General features: G+C 25.1%; 1 protein-coding gene across 3 annotated transcripts; it reads left to right on the top strand.

The window, feature by feature from the left end:
• Window positions 1-1,840: 1,840 nt before the first annotated feature.
• On the top strand, window positions 1,841-27,389 carry LOC145840197 (serine/threonine-protein kinase Nek8-like). 3 transcript variants are annotated; one of them, XM_082947406.1, is made up of 29 exons: window positions 1,841-1,939; window positions 2,659-2,843; window positions 2,910-3,102; window positions 3,529-3,646; window positions 6,166-6,285; window positions 8,974-9,159; window positions 9,860-9,975; window positions 10,158-10,289; window positions 10,952-11,156; window positions 11,766-11,884; window positions 12,638-12,756; window positions 12,905-13,127; window positions 14,222-14,376; window positions 14,883-15,084; window positions 15,623-15,761; window positions 18,042-18,145; window positions 18,252-18,376; window positions 18,660-18,747; window positions 19,266-19,477; window positions 21,605-21,660; window positions 22,681-22,732; window positions 23,249-23,462; window positions 23,562-23,696; window positions 23,863-23,933; window positions 24,003-24,042; window positions 24,782-24,875; window positions 25,329-25,383; window positions 25,998-26,142; window positions 26,618-27,389. In XM_082947406.1, exons 2-29 carry the CDS (start codon window positions 2,698-2,700, stop codon window positions 26,681-26,683), a joined length of 3,630 nt encoding a protein of 1,209 aa, XP_082803532.1. In that variant the 5' UTR covers window positions 1,841-1,939; window positions 2,659-2,697; the 3' UTR covers window positions 26,684-27,389. The 3 variants fall into 3 exon arrangements, with proteins under 3 accessions (XP_082803532.1, XP_082803607.1, XP_082803687.1); XM_082947481.1 differs by having other exon boundaries at window positions 26,001-26,142; XM_082947561.1 differs by lacking the exons at window positions 23,863-23,933; window positions 24,003-24,042.

The raw sequence follows: 27,389 nt of genomic DNA on the forward strand, positions 1-27,389 counted from the left end.
AAGTTTTCAGCTAGTGTTAAAAGATAACGAAGTTCTTAAATACAAAATTTAAAAGAAGAATAAAAGAAAATATAAACTACTTTGCTTCTAATCCAAAAATGCAGTGTAATAAAAATGCAAGCTAATCTAGAAATGTGTTGATTTATGTATTCTAAAATAGACTTAAAAAGCAGATTGCATTTTTATAGCAAAACTCTTTTAAATTGTTTGTAGAGCTTTTTATAATTAACATGAATAAGTTGAAGTTTAACTCCTATAACATTTATGTAACAAGTAAACATTATAATACTTAAAAATGAATTGATTTAGATGGTTTAGTTACAAGAAGTTTATTAAATATTTTTAGCAAAATTAACTGCGACCACCTTTGAGCTTAGAAGTACTTAAAAATTATCATACATTTTAGCTTCAATCGGTTTAACTTTATATTTTTCATCCTGACTCCGTTTTAAAATTTATTGTGATATTTATGAAAAACTATATATATAATCAACTAATAAATTTCTAGGAAGTATAATGGCATAGGGGAGATGGATCCAACATTTTATTTTACTAAAAATAACATTGGCTCTTATGTGGAAGCTTTAAGTACAAACTACAAGCAAGTTTTTATAGAATTGAAAAATAATATTGAAATATTGAAAAATTGCAATTTTTGTAATAAATTTCCGGTACAAACGAATAGACCGCCAATTATTAGAAGTCAATTTTCTCGGAAGTTTAAAAAATCACTAAAAAACTATCTTCTACTTTATATTTGTAAAAAACTTAAGTTGAATAATATTTACACTAAAACATAAAACATAAATCATCAGATGCTTTGAGAAAAAATGTTTAAAATCCTAATATTGTAAGTTAACTACACCAAAAGATTAGATTGATGTTAAAGCGTTTTTTAAAAGTATAAAAAATATTTAATATAATTTTAAAAAATTGAATAACTAACAAATAACTTATTGAGAGATTTTTTGTTAATATAAAATTTATCTGAAACGAAATAATAAGCAGTCTTTTACATTAGTACGTTTAAAAACAGCTACTTCCTTTTCAATAAAAATATTTGTTTTCTGTATTACAGTTTTGATAAGTTTGATTTTTTATAAAAACTTAATAAAATCTTTTTTTTATAATCTCAATTCATCGTTTACTGTAACATAACTAGGAACAACTTAAAAGTAAAACAGTTCAGACTACTTAAATATTATTATCTTAATTTTTTAGAGTCAGCTCTCCGTAAAATATATTTTGTGTGAATCAGAAAATGGTATCACTCGAAAAATTGTATTTCTTTTAAAAGGCTTCATTTGTGTTTTCAAGTTGTTTTCAGGCCAAGAAATACTTCGCGGGCCGTACATTTCCCAACTGTATTTAACTGTGTATTTTTATTAATAAATTGTTGCAAACTTTGGGGTTGTGAATGTTACAGTTATTTATAAAATTTAATAAATACTCATATTCGATAGTAAAATCATGTTTCATACTATAATCTAAAGGTTTTTTGTACACTAAGTCCTAAGAACAAATTTTTGAAGGGCTTTTATTTTATAGTTCGAAAAACAATAAATGTTATAACTAGATCGTCATGCGTGTAATCTAAAAAACATAAAATAAACAAGGGTAAAATCAACTTTATAAGTTTAGTCTAAACGACTTTGATTAAAATAAAATAATTTAAAACTGATATCATTTTTATAGGAAATTTTAGCCAAATTGTATTGAGATGCTGTACTTACTTGATTAGACAAGCTTTTTATTCAAAGAAATAAAGTTGTGCTTATTTAAGGGGATTACCCTTTTTAAAAACATGCTTTGAAGCATGTAAAAAATCATAAACTATCCACTTCAAAATAGTTGAACAGCAAACATGTTTAGACAGGCATCTAATGATATTAACTTCATATTATGAACTGATAGGGCAAAGAAGTCTACAAAAAGTTATGTAAGTACTTTCGTTAATACTTTTAAGTTTCCTATTTTCATTTAGCTAAATAACCCTAATATGTTTGTATATAGAAAACTTCAAACCGTACTTGCTAATGATTAAAGCATCTAGCTTTATGAAACATAAGTTCTGGTTTTTTTAGTCTACTTTTCTTAATGAATTATTTAAAAGCCCTTTAAGTGGGATATGTGGAAAGTGTTTAAGTTTATTTAAAACATTATTTTTTATGTATGTATATATATATATATATATATATATGTATAAATAAAGTTGCACAAAAATAAACTTTTCTTTGAACAACTGTTTCTGCATTCAACACGCGTCCTTAGCCAAGTATTTTATTTAATTAAAGGCAAAGTTCTACGTACAGTAACAAAATTATAAAAGATAGATACTACGTAATGATAGAATAATTAATTAATACATTTTGATATACACAATATACAATACATATTTATTAGATTATATAACAACTAGATTTATACAACCAAAACTTTTTTTAAAACTGTTAGTATATATATATATATATTGTTCAAAATGTACTCAAATGCATATGCATAGTTTTTAAAATGTACTGAATTACCATGAACAGACTGTAGCAGTATCACATTATTGATTTTTGTTATAAAAACAATAAATCAGTTAGATCTTATTGCAAAAACAACATAAAGTTTTATTTAGAATAAAAGGTTGCTTAAACATATAAAATTCAACAGTAGACGGTTGCCCTTTCAAAAATAGTATGCTTTTAAGCCATGCAAGAGACAAATACCAAACAACCAGCTGAAAATGGCAACAAAAAAACTTCAATGAGAAAAGTAAACTTCAATAACATTAGCAAGACTACAGAGGATAACAGTAAAATGAAACAACAAAATGTAAAAAAATCATCTAGTACTGCGTTCGTAAATTTATTGTATTTTTTTTTTGTTAGGTTTTAAATAAAAATTATAATATCATTAAACAGACTCTGCGAAAATGAGTATAACAAGCTTTTACTAATTTCAAACAAGTATAAGAATGCAGCTGTGTTAGAAAAATCAACTAACGCAAGTGTACTAAGTATACTGTTTAAGACTAATGAGAATTCATATGATTCATTGTTGAGTATCATTTGCAATGCAACAGGTTGTGGAAAATATGAACAGAATCAATACAAAGTAGGCTTAATACTGTGAACACAAGTTTAAGTGTTCTATTTTAGTTTTTACACACAATTAAGTTTTTATAGTTTGTAATTTATCAATATAAATAGCTATTTTTGGTTTTTTGATTCTTCTCAATCTATGCATATATCTATGTATACTTGAAAACCTCATTTTAAAATGCTTAAGTTTTTGTTCAACTTATTTTACTTGTTACATACTTGTTAAATAAATGTCTTAAACTTTGATTAAAAACTTCAAAAAACTTACATCACACCAATTAAAATACTTTAAAGTTCAACATAAAAAACTTATAATAAAATCTTACAATACCATTTTTATAACAACGTATTTATACTATTTCTTGTTTTCCTTTATAAAGTTTTAAATATGATATACTAAATCTAATTTTTTGTCATTTCAATAAAATAAAACTTTTAGATTAGTTCTGTTGCAATATTGGCTACTTGCAGAAAGGGAAATCTAGTATTGTTTGACAATAAAAGTTCTGATAGTGTTATCAGTAAAGAAACTTCATTTACTACAGAAAACAATCCTGGTAAGTAAATAAAAATTGATTGCTTTAAAATTAGCAGAGTTCAAACTTAAGAAAAATTATTTTGCTTATGCAGGTTTTTTTTTCAAATATTTTGAAGAACACAATTAATTAAAAAAAAATTGTAAATCTCATGTTCGATTTTTTTATTTAAATAATATTAAGTCATATTTTTTATATGCATCTTATGTATTTCTATTTAATTTACCTTTCTGTATGTTTTATGCTTTTTTATTAAAACTGTTTGGTTATACATAAAATTTTAATTAAATATTTTTTATAAACATATTAAAGGTAAGTTGTACAACAAAGCTAAACTATTAATTTTAATATAAGCTACTTCTAATGATATTTTGTAATGTAAGTGTATATAAGTGTAAATTAAAAGTTAATTTCCCTAGAAGTACTAACAAATTTAAAGGTCTTAAACAAACTGTGATTTTTTTCCTTAAAGAGTGCAAACCCTGTTAAAGTTTTTTTTTGCCATAATTTAAAACTCAAATTTGTTATAAAACATAACATTTGAAGTTGGCAGAGTTAAACTAGTTCCTTATGAAAGGTGTAGACTAAAACAACTAAAATTACTGTTTCATTAAAAGTCTATCTCTACAGATTTTAAAAATATTAAAAAAATTATCAGTCATTTCCTTGTAATGAATTTTTTATTTTAGTCAATATCCATAAAGATTTTTATCAATAAAAGGAAAAGTTTTCGGATTTTATTGAAGTTATATTTAAATTTTCCTTAAATGTTTTTCTATTTCGGTACAGCAAATTGTTTTAAACCATGCAATTAAAATTTTATGAAAATTTGGGTCCCTAGCTAATACAATTAAAAGGATATAAGTATAAATAACTTCTTATGATTTATGTCAAATTTGACCAAGAACAATTTTCTGTATACTTGTTTTTATCAGATAACATTATCAAAATAAATAATATCTCTAAAGGTAAATATATATTTTGTGAAAAAAATATTACAGTTTGTTCTATAAGCTAAAAAAGAAAGCTCATAAAAGGGCCAATGATAAAAATAGAAAAAAATATTATATCTCTTTGGCCCTAAAAACAGAAGTTTATATATTATTTCATATCAGTTTTAAAATATATGCTTCCTAAAAATAAACATTCTCCTACCCACAGTTATAGAAACTAGTAAACAATGCTTCATTTTAGTTTAACAAGGATTTGAACTTGCTTTCTGAAAATGTTAATCAGAAATTACAAGTACAGTTTTTAGGAATTAGGCCTACTGTAAAAACTAGTTCCCCTATAGGTGCAAAAGTATAAAAGTTTTATGTACAAACACTGGTTCACATAAGATAGATCAAGCTTGTTGATTTACTTTTTTTTTAATTGAGAATTTAATTTGGTTTTTGACAATTAAGTTGAAGCCTTTTTTTTTATTGATTGAATTTGTAACAAAAAAATAAGAATTAACTTGTGTTAGATTAAAACGAATCCAGTTTTAATGCTTCATGTTTTTATCTAGATAAGATAACCAATCGTTTTTTTAGTATAAGTTTACTTGGTATTATAAAAAAAAACACCTTAAGTTGTAGAAATAAAAATAGGATACTATAGGAAAAGAATAATATCAAATAAACAGCTGGATTGATGTATACACTTAAAAATTTCTATTAAGTTGCAAATTTACAAAAAAATGAATTTATAGGACAAAAGTTAACATTTAGAGAAACTATCTGGTTATAATTACTTAGTTAGTGATAGTAATATTTTTAGTATATACAGATGTTTGTAACAAAAGTTTATTAATTAAAGTTATGGTTTCAAAGCAAATCAATAAATACTCTGAATTATAATAAACTTAAAGTGTAATTTTTCAATTTTCTTTCAATTTAAAAATAACTCGAAATCCATGATAAACAAAGTATATAAATATAAACTAATTAACTGCCCTAAAACATAATTAAAAAAAGAAGATGAAAAACTAATTCAAGTCAGTGGTTCTCTAACATTTAAATTTAAATAGCTAAAGAGAAAATACTGTGCAAAACAAATTATTAAGTAAAATGAATTTGTATACATAATATTTTTAATTATTATTTGTTTGTATTTGTGAATACATTAAGTGAAATAAACTTTTTAAAATTAAAAAAAAATTTGGAAGTACATTAAACATAAAAAAAAAATTATATATAGTATTACAGCTTTTTTAAACATATGTGCTCAACAAACTAGTTTCAATAAACTGTTTTGTGCTTATTTGAGAGACACTTGAAAAGACACAAACTGACTGAATTATTTAACTATCAATTTACGAATTTTTACATAAGCTTCTAGTGCTTGCTGTCATACATTTTTTTTATTAAAAAGTTACACAAAGTTTTTGATTTCAAACACAGAAGTTTTTTTATCGAAATTCTTAGTAAAAACCCTACGTAAAGAGTTGTTTTAACATGTGTAATACTTTTGTTATTAACTATTTTTCTTTAAATGATATAAATAAGTAATTACTTTTACAAATATTAGCATCTATCTCGTTGAACATACTTTTTCAGGAACATTTTTTCATACACTGTTTACAAAAGTAGTTCAGGTTGACAAAAAGAGCAGGTTGGACTTTATTGCACCAGGACTGCAATGTGACGTCATTCAATCAAAACTTCAAAATTTTCTTAGTTAGTGTAAATTAACAAAATACTATTTGAAATTTAAAACTAGTGTAAAAGTTAATGAGATTAATTTTTGTATTTTCTTCACATTTATTCTTTTTTTAAAATTAATACAACTTTATTCTTACTAAAAGTTATAAATAAATAAGATATAGTTCTTAATTAATTTTAAAATATTAAAACTAAATAAATTTTAGTTGTAGTAAAGGTGGGCATCTTTTATTGCCTGCGGGTCAGATTATCCAAAAAAGTACAATTGCAGACCTGGTATTTTTGTAAAGTTCTACAATGAAAACTAATAAAAGCTCGATTGAACCTAAATTCCAATAAAATAATCATTTAAAAACCTCTAATGTGTACTAAAAACTAAAATTAAAATTACATTCTGAAATAAGTTATATTTAATAGTTTTTTTTTATGAAGTGTTTTCAAGCTAAAAAATACTTTGTGGGCTAGACTTTTGTTGTTTTTATTTTACTAAATGAAATAAGTTTATGTTATTTGAGTAAGTAAGTGTCTAACTTTCAGTTAAACATTTTTGTATTGAAGCTTAGTTATAAGCTATATTTCTACAAAATAGTTTTAACTAAGTAGTACGATTAAGTAAAGTTATTTTTTACTTGAATCAGTTATCTACAGTTGATATTTTTTATTTAGTTAAAAAAAAACATGAGTTAAAACTGTGCTGATATATAAATGTGACAAACATGTAAGTGAACATACACACTATTCAGTTACATTTTTTAAAAACCTTAGTTTTTAGAGCTGTTAGGAAAACTAAATCAATTACTTTCAATCTTGTACTCTAAACCTCATAACAAAGTACAAATGTTACACGACAAAATTAGGAATAAAATGCACATTGTAAATTTTTCAGGTTTACCTATAAACTCATGGTTGTCAAAAATTAAATTATGGTTATTCAAGAACTTTGTACCAAGTATGTCAACACTAGTATAAATCAAGGTAAAGATACTGAACACAAACAATAAAAAATAATTTATAAAAACATCATATAATTTTCTCTTACATGTCCAAAAACTAAACATATAGACTCTAAAAACACTTACTTACTCTAAATTAGGGCTTCCCAAAGTGGGATTATTTTAGAAATTTTCGGGGCCATTAGCTGCAAAGGGCCTAAAGTAGGGTGTGAATAGTATAGGAGCCATAGGGTCGCAATAAAGCTATTATTTGAAACTTATACTATATATTATAGAGTTGATGAAGAAGTGCAAAAAAACATATTTAAGGGTAGTCTTATAAGAGGGGACCATTGCTTTTTAATTTCTTTAAAGGGTGCATTATGAAAAATGGTTTGGGAAACCCAGGTCTAAGCAAACTTAGTTAAAGAAATTTAAAAAAATAGATTTTGAGTTTTTGTCTTCCATACCATTATGAATTATTTTTTCATATAAAAGTTTTATACTTTTTAAGATAAACCATCGTTTACTTAAATCTTAGTATCATATAAATATGTCATTGGTATTTACTAACATCAGTTCAAGAAATACTTAAAAATCATATAACTTAAAAAAAAGTAATAAGTTTTTTGTATGACAATTTGTTTCAATATTTTATATTTCTTATTCAATTTACTATTTCAAATTTTTGATATCTAAACTAAGTTTTGCTCAAAGAGCTCATTAGTACTACATTAAAACATAAAAAGATGTGTTTAACAGTCATGGAAAGTACTTAAACAAAATTAAGGAATTAAACTAAAACAAATATTTACTTAATAAACTAAACAAAATCAAATTAATGTCTAAAGATTAAATAGTAATGGATGGTAAAATTTAAATTTAATTAAGTTTCTGCTTATGATTGTTAGTCAAAAAGAATTAAAGTAAAAATTAAATCAAATATAATAAAAACCTAGATATGGACGTCTTTTTTTTTTTTAATATTGCAAGCTTTTATAAATAAACATTGTTTTATTGAAATTATAATTGTTAAAAGTATAAGGGTTATAAGTTAAAAGACATTCTAATGTGTTTATTTGAATTATGATGCAACTGTCGATTTTTTTTAAGTATGAGTTATAACTATAAAAATTAAAGATTCGGCTTATAAGCTTTTTTAAAACTTTTTTAGTTTGCTAAAAACAGTAGCTATAAGAAGATGCATAGTACCAACATTACGGATAACGAATTAAGTTTTGAAGTATACTTTTTTGAAGTGGGACAGGGATAGAAGAGTTTGTATCGTTTATTTAGATTGTATCTTCTGTTGGCTTAGGCAATCGCTACTTTTTAAAGTATACAAATACTAAAATATTATGTGGTATTTTAACTTAACCAATGTGATGAATTATTTCCTAGTTTATTTTAAAGTTAACATTGATTTTTGTAACTTTCCAGATGTATTTTGATAGTTCTGTATTGTTTTCTTTATAAATTTTAAAGTCACTAATATGGTTGTACCATCTTTTTTTTAATGTGCCATTTTTTTTTAATTAAATATTTTATGCTAAAGGGTAGAAGGGCGGTTTAAATAGATCGTTTTTCTTGTTCGTGCATTTCTTATTACTTCAGCTTTTTTTCAACTTTACAAGTTATCTAAAGTTCAAACTTATCTATACTCCTTAAAGTTACTCCACTTACTTTTATAAGTTCAGAACTTTTATTTTTAAGCAATAGAAAAACTAAAATACCAAATACAGTGAAGATATTTTTTTTTTGCTTTTACTAGATGTCAATGTTCAAATATCCAAAGGGTTTCTCGGTAGAGACACAATTTTCTATAGACCATCTACCACATCTGCAAACCAGCTTACAGTTGCTGATGTTTACTTTCAGCCGGAAAAGCTTAAGATATGGTCACAGAGCTCCCAACAACCGCCTGATTTGTTCGAAAAGATAAGAACAGTTGGAAAAGGTTTTTATTAATTTAAAAGTTTATTAGCTTAAATTACAAATTAAGTAAAAAAAAATACAAGTGTGTTTCATTTACATAGCAATTTTTTTAACAAAGTATATTTCATTCACACTTACACAAAAATTTAGAATTTTTTTTTGCTAAAGTTTTATTTTTCAATCTAAAATCAAAGATACGAAATGAACATATGAAATTGAATTTTGCCAGTGTGTTTATATAACTTTTAACTAGAAGTAAGTGTTATTCAGATAATTTGTAAACCAACAACATACTTTACTAATTGACATTGCTTATTCAAAAATAAAAAAATATATTATTTACATACACGTTTTTATATATACACTTGATTTTTTTTTAATCTTTACGAACTTTAAGTCTTAAACACTACAAGTCTCTAAACTGTTCATGTAGTTTATAGTTATATAATTCAAGTTTTAGATAGAAAAATATTGCAACACTTGTGAATTTAAATTAGATGGAAAGTTTTAACATATATTCAAGAGAAATAGAAGATTTAATGGCTTTTGTTTATAGTTTAGCTTTTTTTAACAATAAAAGTTTACAAAGACAATGGTTTTTCATTTCTGTTCTGGTGTTTACATCTTTTACTGATATGAGATGTTTCTAAAAATAGTTTTTGAAAATTTTTATTGTTTTAAGTTCAAGACATAGAAATTTTATAAAAACTTTAACATACCAGGAGCTTTTGGTACAGCAGTACTTTACAGAAAAAAGGACGACAATTCACTAGTAGTATTGAAAGAGATTAACATGTGTGAGCTTAATTCTACAGAAAGACTTCTTGCATTAAACGAGGTTTTTAAAATTGAAATTAACTTTTTCAAAGCATTATTTAAGGTTTTTCATGTTGAAGTTTTTAAAATACTGTATACTACAATTAATAAATAAAAATAGATTTCAGTTTTTGAACAAATACTGTATTTGTACGTAAAACTTGAATTTATCATGTCTGATGAATTATTTCGATTTATCTATAGATAAGAGTTTTGTCCATGCTAATTCATCCGAATATAATAAGCTACTTTGACACTTATGAGCAAAATGGCATGCTTATGATTGAAATGGAGTATGCAGACGACGGAAACTTGTCGCAGTACCTTGCTAGACAGGTTTAAGTTTAAAAGTAAAGTATTTTTTTCAACTCAACATTTCTATAGCCTAATAATTTATTTTGTTTCCTTTTTAACCAAATAGGTTATTTTAATATTAGTTTTGTTTATGTCTTAACTACGTGGTCTCCAGTAACTTACTAACTGACAGCTTTAGTTACAAGTAGCTACAATTATAAGTTACAAAACTATTTCTTAAGTTATGAATAAAACACACTTTGAATAAATGCAATTTACTTTATTTTCAATAATAATTCTTAGTTCTGAAGAAAGAAACTATTAAATCACGACACAAATAAAATCTAGAAAATGTATTAACAATCGTAAAGTTATATAAAATACTAACATCAACTCCGCGATGTAGACGTTTTCTTGATTCTCAAAAGTTATGAACAAAACGTTGAACTTAATCGTAACTTGATCGTAACGCGGAATAACTAAGCAACTAATGCGTATTTGAAAGACAAACGCATTGAAATGAAATTAACTCCTTAAAAAAAAAATGTTTTTAATACTGGAAGAATGTTACGAAAACTGCGTAAATCAGTTTACAACATCCGCTTTAAAATAAGAAAATGAAATATTAATATCATTACACCTTATCTGGAAATATGATTAAACTTTATGCAACATCAGTTTGAAATAAATTATCATGTTTAAAGGAGCGTCAATTGGAAGAAAAAATAGTTTTAGGATACTTCATGCAAATAGTGAATGGCATTTCTTACATGCACAAGCAAAATGTCATTCACAGAGATTTAAAAACTGCAAACATCTTCAAAACCAAACAAGACTGCCTTAAAATTGGTGACTTTGGTGTTTCAAAGATAATGACGACTAAGTTTCGTAAAGCTCACACTATGATTGGTAACTTGTTTTCAAGTAGTATTATATTAGAATTAGATGATGTAAAAAAATAGTTGTCTTATTCTACTTATTTTTTGTACAAGTTATAAATTTAAAGCAGGGTTTCCAAAACTGGGCCAAGTGGTCCCCTTGGGGGCTATTACAGAAATAAAGGGGGCCATGAGCAGCAAAGGGCCAAAGGGGGGCCATGAGGCCATAATTTGAAATTTACATTAGATATTCTGGAGTTGATTATGAAGAGCAAAAAAGGCGTTTTTAATGGTAGGTTTTTGAGAAATTGTTACAATATCTTGTTGGAGGGGGCCATAGCTTTTTTAATTTCTTTAAAGGGGCAATTTGAAAAAAATGTTCGGAAACCCTGATTTAAAGTATACTTGTAGCAAAAATAAATAAAAATAAACTTGTAAAAAATGTTTTTTTGTTTATTGTAGCCATATTTAAATTTTTAAAGTTTTTATAAAACAAAGTAAAACTTCTAGGACACTATTTAATAAAAATAACAATGTTTTAAAAAAAAGTGGATTTGAGATCAAAGTGTATTTCTCTATAAATTAGTTTAATCTATAAAAAACAACTAATATAAGTTTTAAGCATAGAGTTTTGTTTTAGGAACACCCTATTATATTTCGCCTGAGATATGCGAAGGCAAGCCATACGACTCCAAATCAGATATATGGGCGCTTGGCTGTATTTTGTATGAACTCGCAACAAGAGAGCGTACTTTTCAAGTTAGCTTATCATCAATTCTAGTTCTAAAAAGAATGATTATAAGTTCAGATTGAAAAAAAAAATTGTAATAATTTCTAAGTTAAGGTTTTTTAATAGATTTATTTAGTTATAAAACTGAACACTTTATTAACTAAGAAATTAAGAATAAAATACATGATTAAGAAAAAATACATGATGCACACTTTTGACAAGCTTTTCTTGTTAAACTTAATCTAATACTAAGGTTTAAATTTAAAATACTGGAAACTGATTTTAACATATTTAATGAGATTTTCAAAAAGCTTAAGTTAAGTCTTTTTTAAGTATGTAATTAAAATTAAATAATAAAGCATATTCAGCGATATATCGCAATTAATATAAATGCTTAAATATCATATCAATTAATACCATTTAAAAATTGAAAATACACTATCAACAAACTAAATGAATTAATTTCGATATTCTGCTATCGTTTGTTACCATAAACGATGAAAACAGTTTTTGTCTCCGGTTTTAAACTTTTAATATTCTAAGATTTTTGACTTAAACTGTAATGGTACAAGTTTTACAATGACTACAAAGCTCTTAACACACTACTACTAATATTGAATGCCTTATTTTTTTTAAGGAAAATAGTAAAGAGTAAGTCTAAAATATCTTTAACATTTCCATTGATATTTGTTTTTTAATTTTAAGAAATAAAAGTACTAGCTTTTCCTTTTAAAGCTAAGTTCCAAAAATAATTACTGTAAAAACTCTATATAATTATAAAGGGTACCAACTTGCCTGCAGTAGTGAACAAAATAATGAATGGAAGTGTTTCTCGCATTCGTGGCGATTTTTCCACAGAGTTTAAACGGATCGTCAAAGTTTTACTATCAAAAAATCCTGAGTTTGTAATACATGTATCTTTACTTTACTTGATATATCGTGAATCTTAGTTTTTACTTCTTAATTTATAAAACAATTATCATGTATAATTTTATAAAAAAGTTCTGATTGTATTGTTATTTATTAGCTTTTACCTAAAAACTTTTCAGCATTCGACCTACTGCTAAGCAATTAGAAGAAGAAATTTTGTCCGGATTGTTGACTAAACATGGGTTAAACGAAATTAACAAAATGAAGACAACTTCAAAACTGGTTGGAAATCTCAACACTGAAGTGAATAAAAACATCAGATCTATTGTTTATAGTTATGACGTCACAAACATGACCATAAGACCAGTTTTAGGTCTACCATACAAAATTAAGTTAAGACAGGTTAATGTTTTTAAAGTTTTTTGTATAAGCTGTATTTGCTTCACTAACAATTAAAAGACAAAATAAAGCTTTAAAATAAATGTTGTAAGTTATGTTATAATTTCATATTTTTTTAATAGAAATATTCGTTAAAAAAAAGTTTTTAAAAAGTAGTTTTTTAACTTAAAATAGTTAAACTGCTATTTATATTACTTATCGTTTACAATTTCAAACGAACAACAATTTAAAAATTTTTGTTTATCATTCTCATTGTTTGTGTAAAAATTATTTAGAATATATACGTTTTAAATTATTTTCGAAAGATAAATCTCATACATAAATTATGTTTTACGTAAATTCAATTTACTGAAAATATTTTGAAACGATGGAGATATTTTGTTTATAGATTTAAGACGTTTTACGCAAACAACAGATATTGAATTCACTGTTGTGATTATTAAATATAAAATTCAAATGCATTATCATAGATTAAAAAAAATAAATCAGTTTTGTTTTGTTTTTTTAAATAAATTAATTTAAGCGTGTACTAAACTATGGAAAGCTGATGTTTTATTAAATTTCGCTTATTTTTGTATTTTATTCTCGATATACAACAAATTTATATTTTTTGGCTTAATACTTGGGTGTTTGTATTTTAATATTTAATTAAAATGTAAACTACAAAATATTAAAAAATGAACTTGTACATGCATTTACATTCATACATGTAGGAAGTATATTGAAAATAATCATTTATCTTTAATAAAAAAAAATTTTTGATATAAAAGCTTTCGAAATAAAAAGATTTTTACGCAGAGTAAAACCCACAACCAAAAATTTAAAGTTTTAAAATCAACGCAGAAATGTAAAGTACACGGAAGCTGCGCAAAAATCGATTTTTATCCGTAAACCGCAGACACAAGTTTATTGTTGACTTTAAACGTCGTAGCTATTAAAATTTCAAAAACGGAAGTATTTTAATTGAAGTAGCTGAACATTAAAATAAGATAAAATGCAGCATAATACGAATATTCACACTAAAATGTACTAATGTATATTTAAGTTACCGTATAGTGTGAGTGAATTTGTAAGTTTCGAATTTAAAAAATATTCAGGTGGCTTGTGGAGACGGCCATGTTGTGGCGATAGGGATGGAACGAATGGTTTATTCATGGGGTGAAAACAAATTCGGTCAACTGGGTTTGGGTCACACCAACTATCAGAACGAACCTTGTCTCGTGCACACTCTCAAGGGAAAAGCTATTGTGACGTAAGCTTGACGTACTTTTTGTAATTTTTTATCAAAAATATATAAACCGTGTTTTTGAAAGGTGTTTGTGAACCTTGTCAGCCGAGTGATTCCGTATCTTTAAAGATCAGGTTTACGAATAAAGAGAGCAAAAATAGATTTATAATTTAATAACGCTTTCGTTAATTCTGCATATTTGTATGTTTATTTGTATTGGTATATTTTCTGTTACTGTTAGTAAACTTATTGTTTGAAGTTTGAAAATTTTTTAATGCTATTTTAACAGTCTTCAATTAAAAACGAGTTTTGTACTAAAAAGATGTTTTAATCATATACGCTGTTTTTTTTTTCAGCCAACATAGCATCATACATTTCCAGTCAAGTTTATATATAAAATGTAAAAACCTACGTTATTTTAATAAGTACCAATATTAGATCCGCTTCGAATAAATCAAATTAATAGTTGTAAGACTCTATTAAACATTTTACTGCATTTTACATCTGAAGAAAATTAACAAACATTTCAGAGCGAGCTGCGGATCTGACTTTACTGTGTTTGTTTCTGAAAACGGCATAGCGCTCTCTTGCGGAAATAAATTGTACACGGGTCACGGGGAGTGCGATGGTGAGCTGAGCAGCCCGCAACTCATCGAGGGGTTGCTGGAAGTTGATGTGGTCAACGTGGCATGCGGGTCGAAACACGTGGTGGCGCTGTGCGATGATGGACAAGTTTGTGTGTTTTGAAAAATATGTTACCTGTGTTGATTTTAATACTTTCCTGCTAATATTAAGAAAAACCTTATTGAAATAGTATTAATTTAGCAGAAAAGATAGCATTTTAAAAATTCATACACGATAAAAAAGATAATTGTAGAATATTTTTTTACCATTTCTATTTTTAAAGTAAACAAATAAAGTTTGTAAAACACAATTATCACTGTACTGACTAGTAGGCCAATTTACTTGGAATTAGTCCTCAAGCAAATTGTACCATTAGAAAATTATTAGAAATTGCTTTTAATATTTTATTCTTCTGTAAAAATTTTAGATACAAATAACTTCTATCGTAAATTTCTCATATATTTTTTTTTTGTTAAATAAAATATATTATTTGTAACCTCTTTATCTCTAGTCTGTTAAATGTTTTAGTAGTACTTTTTTACCCTTCAAAACCAACTATTTAATTAAAGTTAAAGCTTTGTTTTCTAATTGATAAACAATGCTTTTAAATATTAGTTGGATATTCAAGTATTCAAAATTTAATTAGGTTTTTTCTTGGGGGTGTGGAGCAGATGGAAAATTAGGTCTTGGAAGTGAAGCTTCGTACAAAACTCCGCAAAAATTTCAAATGACTCAGTCAGTTCGTGACGTGAGGTGTAGTCACAACTCAACAGTATTTATTACTGGTATGACGTTTTTGGTTGCTGATTCAGTTAATTTGTTTATGTTTTTCATACTTTAAGCTTTAACTTTTTTATTTTTTTACTTTGTAGGTTATTTAGCTTCTTTTTTTTTTATTATAATTTGTTAAAATATTTTATTATTATTTTTGATATACAGGGTCCAGCCTAATCCGGCTCTTATTAATTATAAAAAGGGTTTGATATTTTTTTTAAATGATGTTTATGATTTAAAAAAAAGTAATTATAAAAACTTTATTTAAAAAATTTCCTGAAAAGACACGGATTCTAAGCAGTCCATGAAGCTAAGATAAAACTACAGTATAAGATTCTAAAATAAAAACTGACTTATGTTGTAAAAGTTTACATACATTTTTATATTTTTTTCTATTATATTACTATATTAATACAGAAGTAACAAAAGTTTTTAACGAAATAATGAAAAAAAAATATATTTAACTTGCACCGTATAGGGATTTCTTTTTTCTTAATTGGATCAATAAAAGCATTGGTTGGCTTCTAATCATTTTGCTTTCTTCTTTTCCTGACAAGCCAACACTTGTTTTTGTTTAGTCTTAAGTACTCTTAAAAACTATAACGGAGTTTTTTTTATTTATTCAATTAATCTTTGTATACTTTTTTCAATATTAGAAAACAGTTGATTGAAACTAGTTTTCTAATTTCGTCTTTATTATTGATAACATATAGTAAGATAAAAATAAATTCAGGACCTTAATACTTTTAGCTAACAATAAAAAAATCAATAAACAGTCTGATGAAACTCTTATTTAAATTTATTCGAAAAAATGTATGTACTGTTAGTAACTACTAACTGACTTAGCATCAATAAGTTTGTCAAAATCAAATTTAAAGTTCTAGATACAAGTAAGAGAAGTTTATTATTCTATTTACTGGCAGCTGTATTTTTTTATGAAAATATTGTTGTGATTGTTTTTAAAGTTAGGATAAAGTGTAGTAAATAATATTTGTTTTATGTTTAAGGTACCATTTTTCAGTTTTAGTTTGTCTAATGACTTAATTAAAAAGTAGTGTTATAACTATCTATTTTTCAATATTGACTTTTAGTAATAAATACAGCATTCAAGTTTTCATTTCTTAGACAAAGTACTCTTTTTTTAACTATATAAGATTATAGTATGAGTTATATACATTTTAAATGTAAAAAAAAAGACTTTGTTAGACCATATTTTAAAAAATACTAACGTGCATTAGAGACAAATTTTACTACCAAACTGTAAAAAGTATCAAGTCAGAGTTGAAAATTAATTTCTAAAATCAAATCTTCTTTCAAAATATTTATACTTATGGTATAGTAGATAACTTCAAATATATTTTCCATTGAACAACTTTATATGAAATGAAATAATTAGAAAATGTTGTTGTAAATACGTTTAAATTTATTTCATTTGTTTATTTTTGTACTTTAAGTTTTATCTATAAGTTGCAATAAAAAGTACTAACTTACGATAATACTATAAATTAATTCTACTCCATTTCTCTACTAGTATTATACTACTAGAGCCACTATAGTAGATCAATCAGGGTGCACGACTATTCAAATTCGGACAATTCAAATTCTTGAAAAAAATTCAAACGGTCACAAATTAAAAAGTAATGTATATTTGTCAAAATAAAAAATACATATGTATGTCATATTAATATCTACAAGTCATTTTTTTTCTTTTCGAAAAATATTAAACATAATTTGAAAAATGATTTAAATAAAGTAAAAAACATAGTTATTTTTAGTAATTTAAAAAAATTTTGAAAAATATTTAAAATTTTGAAAAAAAGAAAAAAGTGGCTTGTAGATAATAATAAGATCTACATATGTATTTTTTATTTTTTTTCAAAATCAAATAATTTATTGAGATATAGTCTTTTAAAAATTTTTCAAGAATTTGAATTGTCGGAATTTGAGTTGTCCGAATTTGAATTGTCATGTAACCGACCAATCAGACATAATATATTATAGAGTGTTAAAAAGTTCGTAAAAATTACTTGACTACAAGTTACTACAAAAGAACCATATAAACTTAATTAGTTAGGCGTATTCAAAATAGAGCACAAATTAATAATACGAAAATTAAATAGGATTGAGGGCACTTAACACCTGATTACAAGTAAATGCGCCCAAATGGTTTGAACTAAAAAATGAGTTTTATTTGCTCAGTTAGCGCTACACTTTTTTGATCATCTTTAACTTAGTGAGTGCATTTACAGTACAACAAACACCTATAACTTATCATTTTTTATAAATTTAAGAGATTGGAACATTACTAGCGTGTGGAAGCAACAAGTTTAACAAACTAGGATTAAATGAAAGATACGGGTTTTTAAAAGTGCTCAACAGTAACCGACTTAAAAAAGTTTGTTTTGTCTTATACCTTATGTATGTTGTGTAAGTTAAGCTTTACTTTTTTAATTTTAAGTAATTGCTATTTTTAAAATAAAGTTTTAAAAAATTTTATACAGTCAGAAGTGGACCATAGAAACTCACCAACGATAGTGAAGTCGATCAAAGGTGTGATAAATGTTTCGATGGGTGTCAACCACACAGTTGTGTTGTGTCAACCTGACTCGATTGTTGTATTGGGAAGGTAAAGTTGCTACATCAAAAATTCTTGAAGTTGCAAACAATTTTTTAAAGAATTATTTACACTTAAAAAAAATTTGTATAAGTTTTTCATAACTACAAACTACTTTTGAATTTTAATTGGTTTTTAATTAAACCTACCCAAGTTTCTCCTTGCTATGGATAGCACAGTACGACGGATTTTTTAAACTGATCGTTACCATCCTTATAACAACTCCGTCGAACTGTGTTTTTCATAGAGCATGTTATGGTTTTAAAATATAACTTTCAAATTGTGGTTTTCACAGCAACAAAGAAGGTCAGATGGGAGCTGGTGATTTGAAGCAGAAAACATCTCCGTACGCAGTAAAAGATTTGAAAAAGTTCGACCCTCTAGTTAGTTTTAATTTTTGATGAATTTAGTTGTTTTCATTGTTAATGTGCATTTTTTTAATCTTGATTTAATTACAATGGAAGATTTAACTGATAACCTTATAGTTATAAAATTTACACAATTTACAGTTAAAAAAGTTTACAAATATAAACAAAGGTAATTTTGTTTTTATTTTAAAACTCTTTGTTATAAGTTGTACCATCTAGATTTATGTGGTTATAAAGTATGTAAAGCTAAAGATTACTACTAATTTCCCAAAAAAATGGTGCTTTAAAACCGTGTTTTGAAATCATTTATGCACTCTACAGGAACAAAACTTGAGAAATATTGCTTTGTAAACAATTTGTTTTAAATGTCATTTTATTTTCTAAGTCATATTACACATTCTAAAAAAAAAAAACAAGTTGTAATTATTCTCCCCGTATAAGTAGAGATTTTTAATTGTTGTTTTTTATAAAATTTGAAAACTTATAATAAATACAATAAAATATAAATAATTTATAGTATACTTAATATACAGATAGTTGCATGTGGTCCGTATTACACACTACTAGGTACTTCGATGAGTACCGTTCTGTTATGGGGCACCAGACCAACAAACTGCAAACCGCCAAGTCAGCACAGCGAACTTGAATTTGAAGAACAAAAGTTTCTTGTAAACTCTGTAACTGGAAGTAGACTAAACAGATCTTCCAGTGCTACAAGCGATTTCAGTTTCAGAACAAATAACAGGTATTTATCATCTAACATTTTTTTTAAAGGAAGTATTACACAGTGGGCTGAAAAAGGATCAAGCGGCCATTGACACAAAACTGTCATAAAAAGCACTATAATACAATTTAAAGTTACACTTAGAGTTACAATAAGAATAATGTTTGTTTTTATTTAAAAAATAGTTAGAGTTTTAATTTCTAATGAAACTTTAAAGAAAGAAACTTAAAAAAAAGAAAATAATAATTGGCTACCTCAAGAGAGCTACATTTACTCCCATTTTAGTTTAAATATGAATGAATTTTCAATATCAAGCCGGGTGAAACTGTACTCTAAATACAGTTTATTTTTTAATTTAAGGCTGATCTTTGTATATAAAAGTTTGTATTATTAATAACGTAACATTTGTACTAGTTTATCAAAAGAAAAAAACCGTAAACATTTTGAATAATAAAAACATTTATTCGTTGCAAAACAGTGCAAAAAACAAAATAATTTAGCCTGTGATTAAAAAAAAGTACTTTAAATTTACTAAAAAATATAAGTCAGACAGTAAGTTCTTAAAACTTCTTTGAAATTAAGTTTCTAAAATAAATAAAACACTCTATTCAGTAGCGCAAGGCATATGTAACAACGTTTCCCATTCTGAACTACACGATGAAATTTTTTCATTTAGCTGCAAACAACTTCGCGCAGTATGTCCAACTTCTTTACAATAAGTGCAATTCAGTCTGTCTAAAGTGTTGTTAACATCGTAGTCACTCTTGTCCCATAATCGATTTAAACAGTCTGTTAAATTTTCATACTGATAAGTTTTCCTCGAAAAGTTCATTCTGTAATGTCTTAGAAACTTGTTGTTAGCTTCCAATCCACTTTCGGTGTAATTTAGCAAACCTCTACCGTTGTTTTGCTATAGTTTTGTATTCTTTGAATAACTTATCAAGATCTTCTTTAACTTTAGATTTGCTAGATTTTGAAAGTTGAAGCTTGTCTATCACTTCATCAGCAACAGCGTCAAAGTTAGGCTTAGTTTGAAATGGTGGTTTGCGGTTATTACTGTTAGGTTTAAATAAAATATTATTTTAAAATATATTAGTTTTAATCAGATGCAATACTCTGGCTATCTTGTATCATAAATAAAAACACTACTTTTACAAAAACTACTATAATAACTTCAATAACAGTACTACAAAACCTTAAATTTGCTAAAATAGTAAAAAAAACTATTTCAATAACTAAAACGTATGCTAAGCTACCATGTTTTGACCAATACTAACTGTTCTCATAATTCTTGGAGCTTAAATGATCTGTAAACCAAAGTAAGTGAATCTATACACATTAAGAACCTTCTAGAACATACAAAATGGTCTTTTTTGTCATAGTGAAAAACCAGGGATTGGATATTATCTCAATTTTTTTAACAGAAATATCGCTTGTAAAAAACTAAAAAAATAGTTATATTCCACCTGATAGATTTGTCTGTAAATTTGTATATAGATTCCTTGTTATGTTTACTAAATTATAAATTATGTTGGTTCTAAGGTGGCAAATTGAAAAGATTAACCTTGAAAAATACCCTAAATTGCCAGAAATCATCAATGAATTTTCGGTGAGAATAGAAGACTTTTTAAATGAGAAATAATATACTTTTACATTAAATAATTCAAAGAATTTTGACTTTTTTCAATTAACACTAAACCAAAGAAATGAAAAAAACTTAAAATAAAGTATTTGTATAAAAGCTTTTAGGTGTTTTTTATGTAGACCATAATTTTGACAAAAATTTAAGCATTTTTCGAGGCTTTTTTAAACTTAAAAAAAGCAAACTTTGGCTACATTGAAGCTTACATAACTTTTAGTATACTTTAAGCAGAACAGAAACAAACCTAGTTTTTAAAAGACGAAACCCCGCTCTAAACAATTAAATAAAAATCTTGCTTTAACTGTTTAGTCGCGAAAATAGTCAATGGCCACTTGCCAGCCCACTGTGTATTAGTTTACATAAAAGCTTATATTTAAAAACTTTAATAGTAGAACAAAAAGTGCATTTGTTCTAGTCTTTTATATACTAAAATAGTTTTACTGGAAAACGTAGTTTTAGGTTTTAACATAATTATAAATGTTGAATTTATTTTTAAATGTTTTTAGCGTGATCAGTGAAGAGAGTATATCAAAAATTTCCACAAGCGATCAGCTTTACCTAGGTATGTAAAACTAGTTGTTGTACTGAATTTATTTTTCAAAATTAAAGTATCTTTCTATTTTTTAAAGTATCAATAATTAAGTTATTGACTAGAATAAAATGCATAAAGCAGTTACTAAAATTTGCAACATACTTTTCTAAAAGTTCTAAACTTTACATTAAACTTAGTAGTAATATCTTAAGCTTTGGTTTATGAAATTGTTTTAAATACACTAAAAGTATAACTTATTTTTTTAGTTGTCTCTTCTTTAGTAAATTTATTGTTAATTATTTACTTAACTTTAACCCTTTTATATCGTTCAAACCTAAAGTAACTTTTATGTAGCTATTATTATTATATACTATTGGCCGTTCTAATAACTTAAATTTATATATTATGAAACTAATTTGTTATTTTTTATAAAAAAATTTTAAACATGTTTAACTTTTATATTGTTAAACTTATAAGAGTTTTAAACCATTCATAAACTACATAATATATCATTCTTTATATACCCAGTTATAAAAAACTAATAAGAATTAATATAGTAAAAGTAATAATGACAAATTTAGACAATGATCTTTTTTTATTAAACTAACACATGTTTCTGTGTGTTAACAAGTTAACACTTTTCAATGGAGCTATAAAAATTGAAGATATACTCTTGTATTATATAGTATTTTATCAATTTTCATAGCTCCGTTGAAGTGTGCTAAATTGTTAACACGTGTTTGGTTAATAAAGAAAGAATACTGTCTAAATTTGTTGTTATTATATATTCCAGTGAACTTGTTTCGCTAGGATCTTTGTTAGCAAACAATTAACTTTAAATTTTGAATAGTTATTTTAGTTAAAAAAAATATTTTTACTCTATATTAGTAAGACAGAAGAAACTAAAAACTTATTACTGTATAACAAAGTAGAAATATATTGACTAAAAGATAATTTTAATTACTTAAATACTATTTTTATACCTTTTGATTAATCGATTTGCTTTAGCTTAAAATTAAAACAACAAACAAGTAACTATTTATTATGCAGATTTCAAAGAAGCATCGTGTCATCTGCTACCAACTCCTATTCTCAATATTACGTGTGTTTTCGCTTTTATCTTTTATTTTATATATTCGTGTATATTTCTAAATAACTTATGTAATTTTTTTTATATAGTTCTAAGCATTTTATGTAATCTCTTTAAAAAATTAAAAGTTTTTCAACCTTAAAAGTCGTTATAACAAAGTTTTTAGTATTTTATTTGGGTATAAGTCAAAGTTTCTAAGTTTATACATTGAATACATAACAAGCTAAAAACTTTAAAAAGTATATTTTTAAATCTCAACAAGTGTCTAAATTTATAACAAAGAATATTTATTAAAACTACTATAAAAAAATTACTTTCCTCTGTAAACTAGTTGATAGCCAAAGTTATCTTTAGTTATATGTGCGTAATAAGCAATTTGTTAATTAATTACTTAGATAAAAGGTTAAAAACATTTACTAGTAAATTGAAAAATATATAAAAATTTTTTACAAAAATTCAATTATTTATAGAATCTTCTAACAAAACTTTAAGTGAAAAATATTTTACTAGCAGTTTTTTCTCCTACAGAAACCAACAGACCATTTACAATAACAACACTGATTCAGCATTTGACAGTTCTGGAGCAATTGACTTAGAAAAAAGTTGTAATGAAGACCATGTGGTTTTTCTTGACGGTCTCATTCCTTGTATAAGTGGTGCCAATGTCATAGTTGTAGTAGAAACAAATTTTCCACATCCCAAAAAACAAGTTCGCACCACCAATAATGAAATACAAGACAATGTAAGTTAAGTTTAAAAAGTTAAAAAACCATAGTTGAAAGTATACTCATTCTTTAAAGTATTGTGTTTGCTAAAAATACATTTAGTTTTTTTTCCTTAGCCGAGGAAGAAACTTAAAAACAACGATACTGACAACTCTCTATTGACATCTAGCGGTAATACAAGCTCACTAAACATGACTCCAACCTGGCTTCAGAATGAGTTAAAAGAAGCTGTAGATCTAAACAACAAGCAGGTTTTTAAACAAAATCGACTTATAATCACAAAAAACGCTATTTTTATATACAAAAGATAAATGTAAAAATCAAGCACTATTAGTTATGAGATAAAAATGTATATCTTTTTGAGGTAGCATTTTCAAGATGCAAGTCTATATTTTTAAATTTATGATTTTTGTATAGAAATGTTCAAAATCTTCTGATAGTGTTCAACTAAAAAGTAGTACAGCAAGCAAAAAGTCAAACAAAAGCAGGTATACTATGTTAGAAACATGTATGTAAAGCTACTTTTATAAAAGCTAAAAACTAAATTTTATCTGTAGAACCTCAGCATCCAAGATTAAACAGAATAAAGCTTACGAAGTTAGTAAATTGATATGCTATGTTTATTTACGAAGTTTTTGTAGCATACTCACTATTGACACAAGTGATAAATGTTAGGTTTTTAATATGATGGTATCATAATTACTACTTTAGACTAGAATAAATACGTAAGAAATAGTTTCGTGCATGAACTTCTGATTATACATAAATCTATCAGGTTTTCATGCCTCTCTGCTTATATATCAAATAAAATTTGTCTTTTAAACAGCTTGAATAACAAAAAACATAATTATTGATACACGAATTAGACTATATATATCAAAAACCGAAAAATGTTGTTTAGATGTTATAAGTCCTAAAATTTACTAATTACTATTTTACGTCAAATATTCTAATAAGGTATCAAGGTAAGTCGTTATACATTTTAAATGATATTATTATGTATCATATTATATGAAAATTGTTAGATACAATAAGTTCTACTCTATTTCATTTTTTTATTTAGATTTTTTAGTAAAATAAATTTCTGCCATGTCTTATAATAAAGCTAAGTATGCAATTTTTGTAGAAGTAAAAAATTGGATGCTTATAATCTGAAAATATTTCTTATTATAGCTAAAGATATTAAATTGCATTGTTTAAGATCTCGGTGTAATAAACTTTTTTTCTAGCTCTGGACGTTACTTTTGCATAAAGTTACTTTTATCTTCGGCTTATATATTGATATTATATTTAAATGTAATAAATACTATATTTAAGAGTATACATAAACTTTTAGAAAAGCAATAAATCAATGCAAAAAAAACCAAAAGACAGTTTGAGTTCGCCAGGTAAAAAAAGTGAAAAGTCAAACAAAAACACAAGCAAGAAAAGTTTGAATTTTTAGAATAAGAATTGTAAAAATACTTTTTGAAAATTAAACATTAATAACTGAAAAAATATACTTAATTTAAATGTCACAAAAAGTATATCAGAAAAATACTTGATTAATAAAATAATTTAAAAAAAAATTTCTAAAATATATTAAAGTTAAGTTATTGTAATAAAAACTAAAAACATATTATAATAAACTTATTTATGTTTAAAATATTTTAAATATCTTTCAATTCTAAAAATTACAATATCAAAAACTACTCTTAAAGTTTTGTTTTGTACTGTAAATGTTTCTAAATTCAAAAATGTCTACAACTAGTATAAATAGTGCTTTTTTAAAATGCTTTAAACTTATAGAGTTATTTTAATTAGCAGATTTTTTCTTATAGTAAATAAAGTTTTTTAATTTATTATGAAATCTTTTTTATAGTCAAGCAGTAACTATTTAACAGAAAATAGCCGTTTTTCATCTCAATACTCTATAAACAACAAATTCAATTCTTCTGAGTAAGTTAATTTTTGTATATGACATATATTTGTGTGAACTTTATACAACCTGTACAATTTTTTTAAGGAGATTTTACTAACAAAAAATCAATATTGGTAAACAGTTTAAGTTTGAACTCTTTTTCAATACATACCAATTTTAGTTTAAGTTAGATACAAATTAAGTACTCTACGGCTTCTTAGAAGGTTTTGAAATGATACGTTAGAAATATTTTTGCGGTTTTGCCGTTATTTCGATGGTAAGATCTCTTTTCTTTATCTTCACTGTGTATGGTTTTATTTTACCACACTTAAAATAACGAAAAAGACCAATTGAGACATATAAGATTAAAAGTATGCGAGTTATATTTTATCTAACTGTTTGAACCTGATGAATCTTAAAATTAACTGAAAATAAATTATTCTATTAACACAAAATAGTAGTTTTAATGTGAAAAAAAGTAATTTCGGATGTTATCTTGACTATATTACTTTTTATTAAATGCAAAGTTTTTGTACTTTTCCTCAGTTTAATTTTTTTTTAAGTTCTTATATTACTTTAATAATAATAAATAAGTTTTAGTATAATCACAAACACATCATATTTATCAAACTTTTTTATTAAATTAACACAGTAGAATTAAGCAATTGAAAGAAGAACACAACCTTAAGTTAACAAAACTGAAAGAAGAATATGAAAAATCAAGACAAGAAAACGATTTGAAATTAAAAAACGAAATTGAGTCGCTGAGAAACCAGATAAGTGTAGTTGTTGAAATGGTTAGATGATTATAAGTTTTGTTTGTAATTACAAACAATTGTTATTTACTTTTTTGCTAATTGTAATTATTCTAAATACGTTATCTTAATACAGATAGTTGATATAAGAAAGATGATTACCAGCAAAAGTAAATAAAAGTTTAAAGCTTTTCGTAATATCAATTTAAGACATTGATTGTATTTTGAAATAGAAGCTATTTTATAGTTCTAAAGGTTTACAATTTACAAGTTTTATAAAATAAATAAAGACAAAAAATTAAAAACAGTAAAGATTTATATAATAACTCTCTATATGTTTATATTATAAAAATAGCAGCTTAAATCCTGATTGTTAAGTAAAAATTTGTAATCTTTTTTTTTTTTTGTGGAAGTTTAAAAATATTTAGTACTTGTTTGAAGCTTATTTCAGTCACATAAATGTTGTTTACTTATCTTTTCATACAAAAATTTGAAATTTAAGTTGCTTTTTTTTCAGATAAAAGAACAAAACAATTCTAGACGTAAAAAGTCAACTAAAAGTAGCGTCTGTACACTGCAATAGAACTTTATTTATATTTTGCAAAAAATCTATGTGCTGTTTGAAAGTAGTATATCGTTTTATTAAAACATGTTGCAACTTCGTGTGATGGTTTGAAAAGTTCAAAAAAAAAGTTATGGAAAAATTGCTTTTTTTAATTTTTCAACATTTATGACATCAGTAACCTAAAGCTTTGTAGAATTGTATAAAAAGTTTTATGTTTCAACTAAAATATTTAGTTGTAAACCCAGTGCTCAAAATTATCGCTGAACTTTATAGATATTTGAGATTAGGCTTTCTTAAGAAAATACAGTGAAAGTTTACTTGATGATTGCAAAAAAAATGCAATAAAAACTTAGCTAAACTCATCATTTTTTGCAATATTTTTCAGTTTTGTTATAGGAAACTCACTGAAAATATTAAACAACTTCTTTTAAGAAATATTTAAGTTGTCTTTTTTTATCACTATATGCTTTTTTGATTTTACTTAAATTAATAACAAATTTTTAAACTTTATATTTGAAGTTTTACTGAACTTTTAACAATATCATAAAAAAAAATGGTACATCTATGATATGTTTTGCAAAAATAACTAGACAAATTGATTTTATTTATTTGCAGCATTGTTTTATACTTAAATAGATTGTTTTCGAAACTTAAATGACCAACAAACCTTTTTTTAGAGGTTTATGTAACTGGCACTAATTTTTGTAAAGATTATCCTTAATTT

This window comes from Thalia democratica, chromosome 1 (assembly GCF_965202585.1).
Source record: "Thalia democratica chromosome 1, ktThaDemo2.hap1.1, whole genome shotgun sequence".
Taxonomy (NCBI): Eukaryota; Metazoa; Chordata; class Thaliacea; order Salpida; family Salpidae; genus Thalia; species Thalia democratica.